Below are 17,110 nucleotides of genomic sequence, written 5' to 3'. Positions count from 1 at the left end.
GTGAGCCAGTGGCTAAAAGAAGTATCTCAACACCAGAAACTGGATGGAAGGATGAACAATGCTACAAAGATGTAGATGTGTGACCACTACCATGGCTTACTATTTGGACAAACATTGCTTGTTTGTTGTTGACTGTATATTCAAACAAATGTAAATTATATATACATACACTCCTGAACAAAATATGTAGACTGGGAGAAAAATTACAAGAATTCACATTTTGCACTGGTGGATCGTAACCAGGTTCTAAGTTGTGTTTCAAAGTGCAAAAAGAGGAGCAAGAGACAAAAAACAACAAGAGTTGGCAAGTTATTGAAAACTATATTTAAACTCAAACAGGCTGTTCATCAGCTGATCAAAAGTTTAAGACCATGGTCTTAAAAAGTCAATGTCTGTGCAAAAATTTCTTTCATGCATTTGTACTGTCATGACCTCCTGATGGTAAAGGCAAAAAGGCTTTCTGACCTGAACGTGGCAGGATTGTTGAGTTGCACAAGCCTCTTGCAACGCGCCATCGCTGCCTAGGTTGGACGCAGTAAAACAGCCATTTTAAATTTCTTTAGAGATCCTGAGGGTTATGGGACAAAAAAGTCAAGTGGTAGACCCAAAAAAAATTCATCTGCACTGAGCCGGAGGGTTCTATGGGCTGTCGGTGAAGACACAGGCCAATACTCAACCCAAATTAAGGCCCTTACTGGTGCTGACTGCAGCCCAAGAACCATAAGACGGTCTGGGGTGCTTTTTCCTTCAGTGGAACAATGGAGCTTCAGGTTGTGCAGGAGCGTCAAACAGCGGCTGGCTATTTTTTAAGTAATCAACAAGAATGGTGGGGCTACTCACCACTGAGTTCTTTTTTGGCACTTTTAGTTCTGTTTTTTGGGGGCTTTGGTCTTAAACTTTTGATCATCTGATGAACAGCCTGTTTAAGTTTAAATGCAGTTTTCGATAAATTGCCCACTCTGTTTTTTTGTCTCTTGCTCCAGTTCCTTCATTTTGCATTTTTGAAGCACAACCATCATCCACCAGTGTGAAATGCAAATTCTTGTAAATTTTCCCCCGGTCTTAGCATTTTGGTCAATAGTGTGTATGTTTGTATACATGTATGTATTCATGTATGTAGTATGTATGTCACGTAATCCAATAACTTCAAATATTTTCTTACAGAAAAGCCTGACATCACAAGTCAAAAGAAACTCAAATCTCAGCTAAAGAAGCAATTTGCCCATGTGTCTGAGGGAATTGATAAGCAGGAAACCTGTGCTCTTCTGAATGAAATCTACACAGATCTGTACATCATAGAGGGGGAGAGGGGAGAGGTCAATCTTCAGCATGAGGCCCGACAGGTTCAGGATGCAAAATTCAAACCAAGAGAAGAAAAACCCATCAAATATCACGATATCTTCAAACCTGCATCTGGAGAAAATAGATACATGAGGACTGTGCTAACAATTGGAATGGCAGGCATTGGAAAAACATTTGCCTCCATGAAGTACATGCTGGACTGGGTGGACGGTACAGTCAATGAAAACACATTTTTTACATTTCCACTTCCATTCCGTGAGCTGAATTTGAGAAAAGAGGGAGAACACAGTTTAGAGGAACTTCTTCATCTGTTCTTTCCTGATATGAAGAAATCTGAAATAAATGACTATGACAAGTATCCAATTCTGATTGTCCTAGATGGTTTTGATGAATGTCGCCTTGATCCTAACTTCAGTGAATGTGTGGACTGCAGAGACGTAAGAACGGCAACTTCAGTAAATGCTCTGCTAGTAAATCTTATCAGAGGAAACTTGCTTCCTAAAGCTCAAATCTGGATCACCTCCCGACCTGCAGCATCCAATAAGATCCCTGCTGATAAAGTAGACCGGGTCACAGAGGTCAGAGGATTCAATGACGACCAGAAAGAGGAGTACTTCAGGAAGAGATTCAGTGATAAGGATTTGGCAGAGAAAATCTTGTCACATGTCAAGAAATCAAGGAGCCTTTATATCATGTGTCACATCCCAGTTTTCTGTTGGATCACTTCACAAGTTCTGGGGGAGTTACTGAAGTCACCCACCCAAAATGAAGAAGAGAAGGATGAGAAAATGCCCAAGACCCTAACAGACCTGTACATACACTTTCTTTTGCTGCAATGCAAACAGGCCAATGTGAAGTATGGAGGAGAGGGGACAAGTGAGAGCTCTGATGCAGTACCATGCTGGAATGAAAGGAACAAGGAAACTGTCCTATCTTTAGGAAAACTGGCTTTTGAGGAGCTAAAGAAAGGAAACCTTCTCTTCACTGAAAAAAACCTTAAAGACTGTGGTATTGACATAGAAAAAACAGCAGTTTTTTCAGGGTTATTCACTCAGGTCAAACGAGAGGGTTGTGGAACGGATCAGAAGACATTTTTCTGTTTTGTCCACCTGAGCATTCAAGAGTTTCTGGCAGCTTTTCATGTGACACATGCATTCAGTAACAACAGTGAAAACCTGCTTTCAGACTCTCCTGGATCAGACCTCTACAAGACAGCAGTGGACAAGGCTTTAGATAGCAAAACAGGAGACTGGGATATGTTTCTACGTTTCCTGCTTGGTCTCTCTCTGGAGACAAATCAAAATCTACTGAGAGATGTGCTGAAAGAGACGAAGAACAGCAAGGAGATAAACAAGAGAACAATTGAGTACATCAAGAGCAAGATCAACCAAGAGAAAAGCGATCCAGATAAAAATATCAGTCTTTTCCACTGTCTGAATGAGCTGAATGACCATTCTCTGGTTGAAGATATCAAAAAGGACCTTAAGTCAAAAAAGCTATTTGAAACCTATTCTGCCTCCCAGTGGTCGGCTCTGACCTTTGTGCTGCTAATGTCAGACGAAAATCTTGATGTGTTTGATCTGAAGAAGTACCTGAAATCAGAGAAAGTTTTTCTGGGAATGTTACCAGTGGTCAAAGTCTCCAAAACAACTTTGTAAGTACTTGTTCTTGCTAGTATGAGTTTGTCAGCATGTAAAATGTAAGTCATCTTATTTCAGCATTCTTGTGATATGAGGCTTTGCTGTCATAAATCTATTGAGCTCTCTAATAGGTGGCATGGCTTTCTTCTTGTCCTGATCGGCATGATGGGCAGTGTAATTTATAGGTTTCCCATGCATAAATCTTTTCTCTGTCTTCCAAATAAGGAAGGATCACTGTAATCATCACTTCCCACATCTTTTCTAGCTCTTCTTTCACCCTTTGGTATTTCTCATGCCTTGCATACCTGTTCCTTCTTCTTGCTGTCACTTGGGATTGTTACATCTATCACCACTGCCTTCTTCTGATGTTTGTCCACTACTTAGCCAGTCACTGTGACTGTGTACCTGGAAGTTCCATTTTTTTCTGCCAACTCAGGCAAGCTATAAGTTGGGCCCATGTAAACTTACATATAGTATAATTACAGACCATAGGCAAAAAGGGAAACACTAGCACTGAGCCAAATAATTACACACATTCAGTCATTGCTATAGTGCATACTAGGGGTGTAACGGTATATGTATCTGTCCTGTGCCATCACGGTACGGGGGTCATGGTTCGGTGCACAGTCACACGACGAATACGTCTGAATGAAAATAAAAATTTTTTTTTAAAAAGTCCAGTACTCACTCCTATCTAGGTTGCGGTAATGAGCCTCAAAGCTGCCACAACCGTCATAACAGACGAAGAAGAGAAGTGATGAGAGAGTGAAGTTAAGAGAGCCGCCTGCCTCATTTATGTCACAGTGGCTTCTCAATGAAACACAACGGAGGCGGCGACGGCTCGTGACCATAGACTGCAGTAGCTCGGGACTAGTCGACCGGACAAAGTCCGTTGGCGACTCTGCGCTATTTCACTGGTGCGCACTGCATCGCTAGAAACGCATCTAACCCCCCCCCCCTCCCACACACACACACACACACACACGTCAATCACTGGTGCAAGGAAAAAGACAACATGTGTGTAACAACTTATCCCGCTGCTTTTAAGCCTCTTGACATGAACACAGACAGGACCAGAAACATCACCAAAGCAACTGGCATCTTGTCTAAATTAACTGTGTAAACCAACATTGCTGTTAGTTCCTTGTTTTTGTTTTTTTAATAATAGTTGCGCAAGCGCAAGTTTTTTTTCCCTCTAGAATTAATGAATGGCATTATAACACTCCTAATGGACTTTTTTAATTTTATTAGGGCTGTTTTCGACTAAGGATTTTCATAGTCGAATCTGATTCGTCAGATTTTGCCGTAGTCGACTGATCGTCGAACCTTTTTTTTTAGATAGCAGCAAATTTGCGACTTTTTCCCGTTTCAAACAAAAGAGCTAAAACACCCAAAAAATATGGTAGGTGTAAAACAAATACCTTTATTTATTTTCCACACTTTGGATGATTTTTAGTAGCCATTGTGAGCCAGGGTATGCGTTTATGTCACGTTGCCCTGGACAACGCTCCTTTTGCTCGGACTGTGAGAGGCAAATCAAACATCCCTCAACGTGGTGAAGGATAGCGGTGGTCGTGGACACAGAGAAACTGGGTAAAACATGTAGTATCAAAACAAACAGAGGTCAGAAGGACTCGACAATCCGTACATTACGTTAATCAATCCTGTAACACACACAGTGTGACCGCGGCACCGGCAGAGAGACAGACAGGCTGATTACAGCTGTGACTCCCGACACTTATGGTGCGTTCATGACAACTCGGAAGTCAGAAAAAAAAACAAGTTCCTCTTCTGAAAAACTCTGACATATGTCAAACTTTAGGATGTGTTAGAGACTAATTCATCTGTCTAACCATCAGAACTATTGACACTTGAAACGGTAAACACAGCTGATCCATCGAAAAGAAAATCACCGCTGGAGTTAATTTATTTTCCGTGATTGAAAGCAGGTTCTTGAATGTAACTCGGTCAAAGTCAGATGTCCTCACAATGTTTTGCTGTTCTGTCAGGTCATGCATGATAAATGTTGACAAAGTTAGACTGTCAGACTTCCTTGGTTTTAAACTTTGGCGGCTCTGCCCCTCGTCTTTTTGCCACTCCGTGAGTGTTCTGCAGTGACTTCTGAGTACCGTGACGTTGACGGTCCTGTAGTGCTGCTCACCTCCGCTCATTTGAGAAAAAAAAACAAACCTCCGCTCATTTGATTGTGCAACTGCAGTGGGTGATTTATTAATACGTAGTAAGAAGCTAAGACTACCGTTTAAACGCACACATCATTTTGAACTCTTTATTAACAGAAAGTAGGCAGATTTTGTATCAAAATAGTCTTTTTATAACGAAAAAAGACATTCTATGTAACAATTTATGCTCAGCAGCCGTGGGCACCCCCATATAGTCAGAATGGTACGGTCTTGGTTAGATTCGACTACGAGGTTCATAGTCGAATCAGACCCCTCCGAATCGAATCGTCGAATAGTCGACTTTTGGAGGTCAGCCCTAAATTTTATATTCTATTTTTTTTATAGATTTTAGTTTTACATTCAATTAGTGTCTGTTGTACCGAAACCGTATCGAACCGTGACCCCTGAACCGAGGTATGTAACGAACCGTGACTTGTGTGTACCGTTACACCCCTAGTGCATACTGTAATTGATGCTTCTTGGGAATTTCTGATTACTAATTCTTTCACAGGTTGAGTTGGTGCAAGCTCACTGAGGAGTCCTGCAAAGGCTTAACATCCTCAGTCCTCACATGTGCATCGTCTAACCTCACAAAACTGGACTTGAGTCATAATGACCTGCTGGATTCAGGTATAGAGCTACTTGGTGATGGCCTAAAGAGTGTACACTGTAAACTGGAGACTCTCAAGTAAGTAAACAGTTTAGTTAGGTAAATTTGCATCCACAACATACGTAGAAACTCTGGATAAAAATCATGAGTTTCGTCAATTACAATTAAAGTAAATTCCTCTTTCTGCTATTCCTATTTTTTGGCAACCTGGACTGCAACAAGGGCCAGTCTTATAATTAGGCGCGTTTCCACTGCAGGGGTTCCTGGTAAAGGGAGGGTAGGATATTTTACAGGAACCATCCTCCATGCAGACCAGGACCCGTGGGGGTTTCAATCATCGTGCAGTTGTTGTGCATTTTTTATTGTTTTTACTGCTCTTGTTGTTTTATCCGGCAGTGTAGACGCTTTCTTGAAAAAAAAAAAAAAGCAGGGGTTTTATGAGTGAGAACGGAGGCTCTCTGCCTCAGTGTAAGTTACTCGGTCGCCGCCCCAGCTCTCGTCTCTGCACCCCGCGACACAAACGCGCTCTGTAACCTCTGTACTGTAATCTTTTGTTTATGACGGTTAAGAAGTTAAGACTAGGAGTGTCAACGTTTACAATTTTTTCTACACGTGTACACAGGGCTTGTAACCGACGTCTACACGGTAACACGGAAGGGGGGGGGCTTTTTAAAATTATTATTATTAATTTCAAACAACGCTCAGCACAGATGGGAAATCTATAATATAATCAAATGGTTCTGTTGTTACTGTTTAAAAGAGTCAGAATAGAAGGAAGGGTCGGATCGAGAGCAGCATTAATTTACAAGTTTATTCTGCACCAATTAGCCTACACTTTTTCTATGGAAGCGTTTGATTTCAGCTCCGGGCTGCAAGGTGACATTGACGCGCTGCTTGTGTGCCCACGGGGCTCATTGGGGCTCCTCTCCGTTCAGACGTTGTGCTGGGCGTGAACACACCCCACCGGCGCAGCGTGAAGAGAGAGAGGAGGAGACGGAGGGGTGTAGGCTACTGTGAAGCCAGTTTAGTGGGTTAGCGAGGTAAGTTGAGTCTAAAGCCAGGCTCTCCTGTACTACAAAGGTGTCTCTCTTTCAACCCGAATAGATCACCATGGTAACTTATGCTTAACTCTAGGGCTGCAACTAACGATTATTTTGATAATCGATTAATCTGTCGATTATTTCTTCGATTAATCGGATTTAAAAAAGGCACAAATTTGATTTACATTGTACGGAAGAGAAGAACGAGAGGAGGAGTTGTTTCTCCAGCATGTCACTGGTATTTTTTATTAATTTCTCCCTAACTTAATTCAAAAACAGAATGTTATTCCAAATGGACAATATTAGTGCAAAAAATTGCACAAATAAGTTTTTTTAAGTTACTTGAACGGCCCAGAGCTGTTAAACTAATAATACATTAAAAAATAATAATAGACAAAATTCATTAGGGCACTGCCTGATTTGCTGTGGAAGTGGAAGTCTGCAGCATGTTTACATCCAGAGGAAAATTCTGATCAACCCTGAAAGTTGATCATTCACCGGATCAACCGACAACAACCTGACGTTACTCCGACAGTTTTCAGTTTGGCTCACAGCCCGCTTCCCCGACCGGCCCACGTAATCACAACGTGATAAACATCAGTCACCGCGGGGGGACAGGCTGGACCCTCCGGTCACACACCCACAGCAGCAATCTGATGTAAACATCGGTATTAACTGTAATAGCCCCCATCACTATAAAATAAAACGGGTAAATGATGATCAAATCTCTATTATACAACAAGTAGTTCCGACCAAGCAATCTGATTGGTCAATAAGATATTTAGAACGTGCTCAAATCAGCATTACAGCACGGCTGACTCATCACTGAAAATATTACTTCGCCATGTCATGTTTACACATCTCCATGGCAACATGGATTTTTCCCCCTTTTATTTTAAAAAACGTAATTTATTACTCGTGAAAATAAGTCACAAACTACATTGACCTCCTGCAGGTTGTTCCTGACAGCTGCCAAAGTCACATTTATAGAACAATTATGTTATTTTATTTTTTGTTAATATATTTGTAAACTTCCCCGTTAAAGCCGAGAGGATTATCTCCCTCCCATGTGTGTAACGTTACAAAGTCGGAGAGACACGAGTTGTGATCGCGGTGGTCACAAAAGCACACCTTCTCGGGTAATATTGCTTAAATCTGAGTCCTCCACACACCGAGCTCTGAGCAGAGGAACAGCTGATCAAACCTCAAAGAAATATTTCTTACCTTTACTCCAGGTGTCCAAATCAGTCAGCAGCAGCAGTCATCAAATTCCAACAGTTTAATAATCCATATTATTCCCGTTTGCATCACGTTCCTCGCGGCCAGCGTGTTTCATTCATTTGCATTGTGTGAAAAAAAAGAAAAAAGTTTTAGCTAACGTTAGCTTTAGCTTTAGCTTTAGCTTCAGCGTCCTGACAGGAGAGGCTGACAGAGGAGACAGTGAAGCCTCTCTGCTGCCGGTACCGAGTCCAGACCACCGGTCCAGACAGTCCGTGACCATGTCCGTGACACACCGCGTCCGAGCCGCGCCGACCGTGTCTGTGTGGGAGTAACGTTGGACCGGGAGTAAACAACGCGGTGGACCCGGACAACACAGGTCCGGTTGATCAGAAACACGGCTGTTGCCTCCGCTAAAAACACGTCTTTTTTTTTAACATGATGCAAATGAATGAAACAGGCTGGCCGCCAGGAACGCGATGTAAACGGAAATAATATTAGTGGATTATTGGAGCTGGATGACTGCTGCTGCTGACTGTTTTGGACACGGGTAAAGATAAGAAATATTTCCTTTTTTCCCTGGCTCTGGGCCAAGTTAATCGCTACCCAACGAATCGATAATCAAATTTGTTGCCAACGAATTTAATAATCGATTTTTTTCGATTTTATCGATTAGTTGTTGCAGCCCTACTTAATTCATAACCTCATCCTGACCAGGTTCAGAGTTTAATCATAAAATCGGCTATAAAAGCGCCGCTGTTTCACTATTTAACTCATTTTCAGCTGGCGTCACCTTTACTTTGAAAGTCCAGTGGATCTGGATCAGAACGGAGCGTTTGACCGGAGGGAGAGATCACGGTGATCCGCTGCTGTTGACTTTCTCTCTCCGCCTACAGATGTTCAGCTGAGGGAATACGCTGCTCAGCTGTTGAGCTGAGCGTCAGGAGCAAGTTGATAACCAGCTTCGTAGTACCGTACCGAGGTTTTGTTGAACTGGAACATGAACACAAACGATTATTGATTTTTCTAAACGGTTATGATTTGTTATCCGTGTACACGTTTACACGTGTAGATGTTGACACCCCTAGTCAAGACTACACAAACACACATGCCGTAACATCATTTATGTTATCTAACATTATCCACTGCTCAATTTATTGATTTTTCGCTGGCTTCGTTGTAAACAAATGCACATGGCTGAGAGCAGCATAACCAGAACAGCGGAAAAGCGAGCGGACTTGCATAGTTCCCCTTTAATTGCAGTTTCAATCGTCGCATAATATTGCACGCCCGGCCCTGTAAAATTACCCAAAAGTTCCTGCAGTGGAAATGCAACTTTGTGAATGTCTTGACTGCATGTGAGATAGAGTTGAGTGATCCTAATGATATTTTCACATATTACTCCTGATAATACGTGTTTGTTTGTGTTTGTGTGTGTGTGTGTGTGTGTGTGTGTGTGTGTGTGTGTGTGTGTGTGTGTGTGTGTGTGTGTGTGTGTGTGTGTGTGTGTGTGTGTGTGTGTGTGTGTGTGTGTGTGTGTGTGTGTGTGTGTAGGCTGTCAGGTTGTCAGGTGACAGAGAAAGGCTGCTCCGCCCTAGCCTCAGCTATTAGGCTCAACGCAACTTCTAGTTTGAAACATCTGGATCTGAGCTACAATCACCCAGCAGAGGGTGGGGAACGTGAGCTCTGTGCCATACGTGAGGATCCAAATAAGGAGCTGGAGACACTATGGTATGTTACGATATCTGGATAAATACATGTTATATACATTACATTATACAATACATTCTATACAACAATTCAACTGAACTCATCTTCATTTATAAAGCACTTTAAAAACAACAAGAACAAAATGCTGTACATAAGAATAGAACGTAAGACATAAAACCTTAAGACAATATAAAAAGAATAAAACAATAAAAACAATTAAAGCCGCAAGTAGCGATGATCGGGCCCTTGCTCCCCCATGCCACTTCTGGCTGTGGCGCGAAGTGAGAAGTGAGAGAAAACCTGGAAGGAGCAAAAAAATGCAATTCTCCGTTCATCCACCAGGGGGCGTTAACCAGATGTGGCCAGGTGAGCTAAGGTGTGGGTGGTCATCACATGTGAAGTTTTGAGCAAGTCGGACAATGTTGATGTAAAATACGGCACTTCCTGTTTCCACAAGGGGGCAGCATGTTCAAGATTGCCTTTGAGCATATGGAGGCGTAGAGAGTGGGACTGTTATCATGTACATACAATTTGAAGCAGTTGGGATGAAGTATGTGGGAGAGAGAGCTGCTTGAATATGCATGGTGATGGTTCCATTATGGTAGCATGTGGCAGCCACACCCTTTGACCTACAGACATGCAGGTCAAAGGGTCAGCATGGTCTCTGGATGATCTGTGATAATGTGGTAATCACGCCAAAATGACGAGCCAAAATCAAAATGGCCGACTTCCTGTTTGAAGTAGATGACTGGTGCAAGAGACCTTTTTCTTCGTCTGGTAAACTTACACATGTGTACCTAATTTCATGTGCCTAGTCCAAGAAAAGCCCTATGGGAAGGGGTCTTCCGGAAAGGCTCCAAAAATGCAATCACTTCATACAAAGAATAATAAACATTACGATTACAATAGGTCCCTTGCGGGACGTTGTCCGCTCGGGCCGTAATACAAAACACTAAAACAAGAGCAGAGCCTCATGCTGGGTTGAAAGCCATAAAAATGGGTTTTAAGACGAGTTTTAAAGATGGACAGTGAGGGGGCTTGTCTGATGTGCAGTGGGGGGTTGTTCCATAGTTTGGGACAATGAACACAAATGCCTAATCTGCAGAAGCAGAAATCAAATCGAATCACCAGAATTCAGGTTAGGACCTAGCAAGCCAAGATCCTGCATCCAAAGAATCCACAAATCCATCACTAAAGGTCTCCAGTGGCAAATTCAATCAAATAGACTGTAGATGTTGAAAAGAAAAAATAAGCAGAATCTGTAAAGCTTTATACTCACTGATTAGTTAAATATGATTACAGTAAAGTAAAAACAAAAAAAATACCAAGGCACTCATCTTGAGGAAAAAATGTAAATGCATAACAGCGATCTTTCCATCCTTCTGGGCCATAGGTAAACCACAACCCATAAGGGAAGACAACTCAGCAAACAAGAGAGTTTTTGGATCTTTAAGTTAAGGGCAACCCAGGGTCTTAATAGATCTAGAATATTATCACTACCTGTAGACTATAAAGAAGGCCTATGTATTTTATGCTTTGTTGTTGATTTTCTTCATCTGGAGGGTTTTCTACTTGACTAGGTGGTTATGAGGTCCACTGCTGCTTTGTTCAGATAATGGCAACCTTTGTCTCTGCAAGCAGCGGTGCACCAACTACTGCCTGCATCGCCCCCCCTCCCCTTTCCCCTGCTGTTAAACCGGCCTGCCCTCCCTTCTCATGAATCAGTCTGCCATCCACTACCCCCATTAAAGTTATAGCTGGTAATCCTGTTCAGAACAAGTTTTTGTTATACTGGGTGAAATGGTCCTTCTATCCTGAGAGTAGTCAATACATTATGAATTCAGAAAAAGGAACGAAAATAATCAGATCTCTGTGGAAGCGGCAGGACTGACAAAACTCTGCTTTTCGCTCCAAGAGCAAAAAACCAATCAGATGCCTTCATGTCTAGTTCTGCCTACGCCCAATCAAGCTGCTGTCTCTCTCCCCCTCTCCCTCCTCCCGCTTGCACGATCAGAGACTCCAGTCTGGTGGGTGGCAGTGTAGCTCTGGCATTGTGCGTTGGGTGTCTTCACCCACGTCCGCGGAAAGGTGAAGGTGTGGCTTCAGAGAGCAGTCTGAGGAAAGGGGCTGGGACTTTTGACATGTGTACTTTCAAAATGTGGCCTGCTAGAACCATTTTTCCAGAATTTCCAACCCTACCTTTAAGCTGGCCTGCTCTCCCTGCATCCCTCCCACCAGAAGCTGCCTTCATTCTTGTTAATAATTTCCATGTTTTTGCATATACTGCATTATAAACTGCTTTCTTCTACAGATGTTACTGGTTCAAAATTGCGGGGTTTTTCCTGCACTGCAGGATCGCGTGAACGCGTGTCTTTTCACCACAACTGTTTTCCTCTAGGTGGCAGCACCGTACTAAATACTGCTCAGACGTTTTGGGGACAATGCTGACAGTCACACAATGTAGCCGCGATTAGGAGTGGCGCTGTTCATGATACAGAATACAAGAGGATGAAAGGAGAACTAGCTGCAGACAGTAAATAATATAGTAGCCTAGTTTTTCAATTACAAAATGTAACGACGGCAGCTACAGTAGACTATAGCCCACGTCTCACTCTCTTTTTTTGGTCATCTGTCTCGTCATCTCCAAAATGTGTTTTTAAAATGAGCCAACTACAGTACTGTGCAGTAGTGCCGCAGATTTCTCACTCCGCACCTTGTTTGAGAGTGCAGCTGGATGATTTCTTGTGAATGAACGGGTCTGTGTCACTTTGGGGCTGGGCGATAAAACATAGGATAAATAACTTTCCCTCGATAGAAGACGCGGCCGATACAAAGTCGATAGGTTTCATTCATCCATTTTTTGACAGACAACACAAACAGCCAGTGATAATGAGAGTGGTGACACCGTCAGCCATGCAGCCGGCCTGGACTTTTTATTTTTAATTATGAAGGATCATCTGCGCAAGGCAAAGATGATAGCATCAACAAAACACGGCGTAACACATGCGGCTGTATGGGACAGGCTTTTATTTAATTCAGAACAAACCGCTTAGCAAAAATGGAAAATATAGTCTATAATAATTAATTGATCTGTTGTTTGGCCACTGTTTGAAAATAACCCGAATTATGAGCAAATAATCTGATCCAGAGCAGCAGTCATAATCAGACTTCTTCTAAATAAACCTAAACATTAAATAACTGAGTCAGGTCGGACCATGGGGTTTTTTTTTCTCTTCTTCTTCACAGGAGAAAATGAGGTGCGCTGTGCTCACGGACGCGTTGATGTTTTGTGATTTATCTGCTGCCTTGACTCTGCCCTTTATACATGTGCGTTCAGATTAACAATAAGACAAGCCATGGTTGAGTTTATTGAGTTAATAATCAGCATCTTAGTACCTCTGATCCGGAGCGATAGTGTTATGAAAATCGCTACAGTTGAACTGGTCTGGTTTTTAGCTGCTCAATCTCATTGTTTCAAAGAAAAGGGATTGATTTTTATAACGAAATGAAACGAAAACAATATTATATTGATACATTGTTGTAAAAAAAATCCAAAAGAAACGAAAATGAACTAAAGAAAATAACTTTCACACACACATTAAAACAGTGCGATTGGTTGAAAGCTGATAATTAGCCATGTGCTTATAAGCTGATTGGCCGAAACCAAGAACAAAGCCGCGTGAATGGCCAATCGCCATGTGTTAACGGACACACATCGACTCCTGATCTTTCCTCGTCGCAAGCCTTGATGTCTCCGCTGGTTCTATCTTCAACCTCGGACAGCATTAACATCTCTCACCAACACCCCGATGTAAGCTTGAGGCAGAGGGAGGAGGGGGAGGGGGGCTGTCGGGGTGGAGGTGCTGAAATGGAGAGCTGTCCCCCACAAGGTGCTAAAGTGAGGGAGAGGAGTGCAAGAGACTGGCCGTCCTAAGAAACGCCGGTTGATTTGAGCGATTTAAGCAAAGCAAAGCCTGGGCTTTTATTATATGCTTGTGTTTTTTCTCTATTTTTGCCTGTTTTCACTCTGCACCTGCCCTAATGTGTGTCTCCCTTGTCTCTAGTAAATGAATATTTCCCACAATAAAATGAGTCTTTAGAACAAAGAACTGATTTTTTTCTCTAGCTTTATAGGCTATAATAACCTTGCTTACTGCTTTTTGAATCACTTGACAAAATAAGATGCCTCAAGCAAACTTGGATATGAAAACATTTTATTGAAGAAGAAAAAACACACACACATTGTAGCATCAAGTACTGTAGGCTACTGTAGGCTAGGCTACAGTAGGGTGAGGATAGGACCCTCAGATGATCTTCTCGGAGTTCGGAAGAACTCGTTGATCTTATCTATGCAGTCTTTCAAGTCCTTTCTGTCCATGCCTGGAAACTCCGTTCTCAGTGACTGCACTACAAAGTTCTTCACATCCGTCCCAGTTTGTCGTTTTGGCCCAGGCTCGGTAATTGTCCTCTGAAATGACTCTCCGGAACAGTAGGCACCCAAAACGTCCCACCTGGCCGTGGCTCTGGTGACGGACTCGAGCATGGTCTTCAGGTCCGACATGCCTCAAGCTTACATCGGGGTGTTGGTGAGAGATGTTAATGCTGTCCGAGGTTGAAGATAGAACCAGCGGAGACATCAAGGCTTGCGACGAGGAAAGATCAGGAGTCGATGTGTGTCCGTTAACACATGGCGATTGGCCATTCACGCGGCTTTGTTCTTGGTTTCGGCCAATCATCTTATAAGCACATGGCTAATTATCAGCTTTCAACCAATCGCACTGTTTTAATGTGTGTGTGAAAGTTATTTTCTTTAGTTCATTTTCGTTTCTTTTGGATTTTTTTTACAACAATGTATCAATATAATATTGTTTTCGTTTCATTTCGTTATAAAAATCAATCCCTTTTCTTTGAAACAATGAGATTGAGCAGCTAAAAACCAGACCAGTTCAACTGTAGCGATTTTCATAACACTATCGCTCCGGATCAGAGGTACTAAGATGCTGATTATTAACTCAATAAACTCAACCATGGCTTGTCTTATTGTTAATCTGAACGCACATGTATAAAGGGCAGAGTCAAGGCAGCAGATAAATCACAAAACATCAACGCGTCCGTGAGCACAGCGCACCTCATTTTCTCCTGTGAAGAAGAAGAGAAAAAAAAAACCCCATGGTCCAACCTGACCCAGTTATTTAATGTTTAGGTTTATTTAGAAGAAGTCTGATTATGACTGCTGCTCTGGATCAGATTATTTGCTCATAATTCGGGTTATTTTCAAACAGTGGCCAAACAACAGATCAATTAATTATTATAGACTATATTTTCCATTTTTGCTAAGCGGTTTGTTCTGAATTAAATAAAAGCCTGTCCCATACAGCCGCATGTGTTACGCCGTGTTTTGTTGATGCTATCATCTTTGCCTTGCGCAGATGATCCTTCATAATTTGTGATACATAATCATCAAGTCATAAAGCAAGACAGGCTTTATCATATTACAATAGTTTCTGTGATTTAGGCAGGGTATACAGTAGTTAGTTCTAGTTTAATAGCCTAGAGTTTAAACTGTGGATTACTGCACAGATCACTGAGTCATCCGCCTGTCGTCCTCCGTTCTCACAGATGCCACCTGGTGGTTGTTTTCGCACATTGAGGCTTTTCATTAAAACCTCTTGTCTCGCCAAAGAAAAAAAATGCCTGAGTCTTGTGGCGTCTCGCGTGAACCACGCGTGAAGTCCGCAATTTTGAACCAGTAACATCTGTATGTATACAACATCTATTGCACGTCTGCACGTCCTGGGTGAGGCATCCCTCCTCTGTTGCTCACCCTGAGGTTTCTCCAAACTTGAATTCCTGATATTGATATTTCCTGTTTGTGACAGTACTAATATCTTCTTTTTGTACAGTTTGGACCATTGTTGTGCACATCGGTTAAAACCAGGACTGAAGAAATGTAAGTCTTTCTCTGAAGCTAATTTCAAGTGTATTGTAATTTCAATATACCATTGGCTGACAATTTTGAAATGAGGGTGAGATATCGTCTCTGTCACCAAACTTACAGGTAAGTCTAGATTGCAATAAGATAGTATGTGTCATCGGATACTTTTTTTTTTGTAAATAGTTATAAGTTTTCAAACAAACTAACAAATACAATCAAAATCCATATTTAGATGCCATCATGTATGGATGGATAGTCCATGGCATCGAAGTGCACATAAACATCAACACACTGAACTCTGTTTGCTTTGTCAGATTTTGCACACCCAACGTTCAATGAAGATACAGCAAGCAAGAGACTTATTCTCTGTGAAGGGAACAGAAAAGTCAGAACTGTACGCAAGAGGGAGGAGAAGGCCGCACGACCTGAAAATGAAGAAAGGTTTAAGAGGACTCAGGTGTTTTGTCAGGAGGGTCTGAAAGACCTCTGCTACTGGGAGGTGGAGTGGAAAGGAGAAGTTGGTATCGCAGTGTCATACGCAGAGGTGGGAAGGACATGGGACAGAAGAAGTGGCCTAGGATGCAATGACATGTCCTGGAGTCTGCTCTGCTCAGGGACTGGATATACTGCCATACATGGAAAGACATCCAAACAGATTAAACAGCCCACTTGCCAAAGAATAGCAGTGTTTCTGGATTGGGAAGGTGGCTCTCTGAGTTATTACAGTGTCACATCAGGAAAGCTGACACTCATACACACCTTCACTGCCGAATTCACTGAACCACTCTTCCCAGCTTTCTGGTTTAAGAAAGGCTCAGTGACTTTGTGTGACATGGAGTGAGAATCTCTAAGATGAGAACAAGTGATGGCCTAATGTTCTACCTGAAATTTTGATAGATTAGCAAAATATAACTTCATCAGCTCAGCACATGTGAAATATGTGAAACATCATTATGCTGTGCATGTTTTCACAAATACAATTTACAATATTTTGTGTTCATAGACAAGATGGAACAGACTTTTTATGGCTAGTTTTTGTGAGCTGATACAAACTGATACATATTATTTAAAAGGGACATTGTGTAACTTCTCCTGTTATCTATTCAGGAAAATCGAATATTTTGTTCAAAAGTATGTTTTTCATTAATCACCCCCATCAACAAACTGAAGTGTTCCAGTAAACTCAGCGGAGACACCGGAGCTGTCGGCTCAGGTCGAGGTGGCGTCTGTGAAAAGTCACCACAGTAACGCAGTGAGGAGGAATGGAGCGTTATGGTGCAGACACACCAACTCCGGCAACGGACGTCAAGTCAACGGATCCCATTCATTGTCTATGCAGAGCAAGCGCTCCGGTCGCGCGGTGCATGATGGATCCGACACGTCCAGTTGACGGTCCAGTCGCCGTATGTGAATTTCCATAATCACGACTCCACTTCTACTTTATGCAAATTGGGTCCGTCTGACGGATGCAGCCG

The 17,110-nt window shown here is 42.3% G+C and overlaps 1 protein-coding gene across 1 annotated transcript in view; it reads left to right on the top strand.

Annotated features, from left to right (window-relative positions):
* The window catches only part of LOC146963777 (uncharacterized), a 59,815-nt gene extending 43,240 nt beyond the window's left edge, over positions 1–16,575 (top strand). The window contains exons 20-24 of the mRNA XM_085768025.1: positions 1,165–2,956; positions 5,634–5,810; positions 9,545–9,721; positions 15,604–15,650; positions 15,950–16,575. Coding sequence (XP_085624151.1) covers positions 1,165–2,956; positions 5,634–5,810; positions 9,545–9,721; positions 15,604–15,650; positions 15,950–16,476 — 2,720 coding nt within the window. The 3' untranslated portion in view covers positions 16,477–16,575. The remainder of the gene's footprint in view (positions 1–1,164; positions 2,957–5,633; positions 5,811–9,544; positions 9,722–15,603; positions 15,651–15,949) is intronic.
* The last annotated feature ends 535 nt before the right edge of the window (positions 16,576–17,110 follow it).

The sequence above is a fragment of the Trachurus japonicus genome, chromosome 22 (assembly GCF_045865225.1).
Source record: "Trachurus japonicus isolate A0001 chromosome 22, Traja_1.0".
Classification (NCBI taxonomy): Eukaryota; Metazoa; Chordata; class Actinopteri; order Carangiformes; family Carangidae; genus Trachurus; species Trachurus japonicus.
The sequence above is the reverse complement of the archived record's forward strand: the minus strand, read 5'-3'. Positions and strand labels throughout refer to the sequence as shown.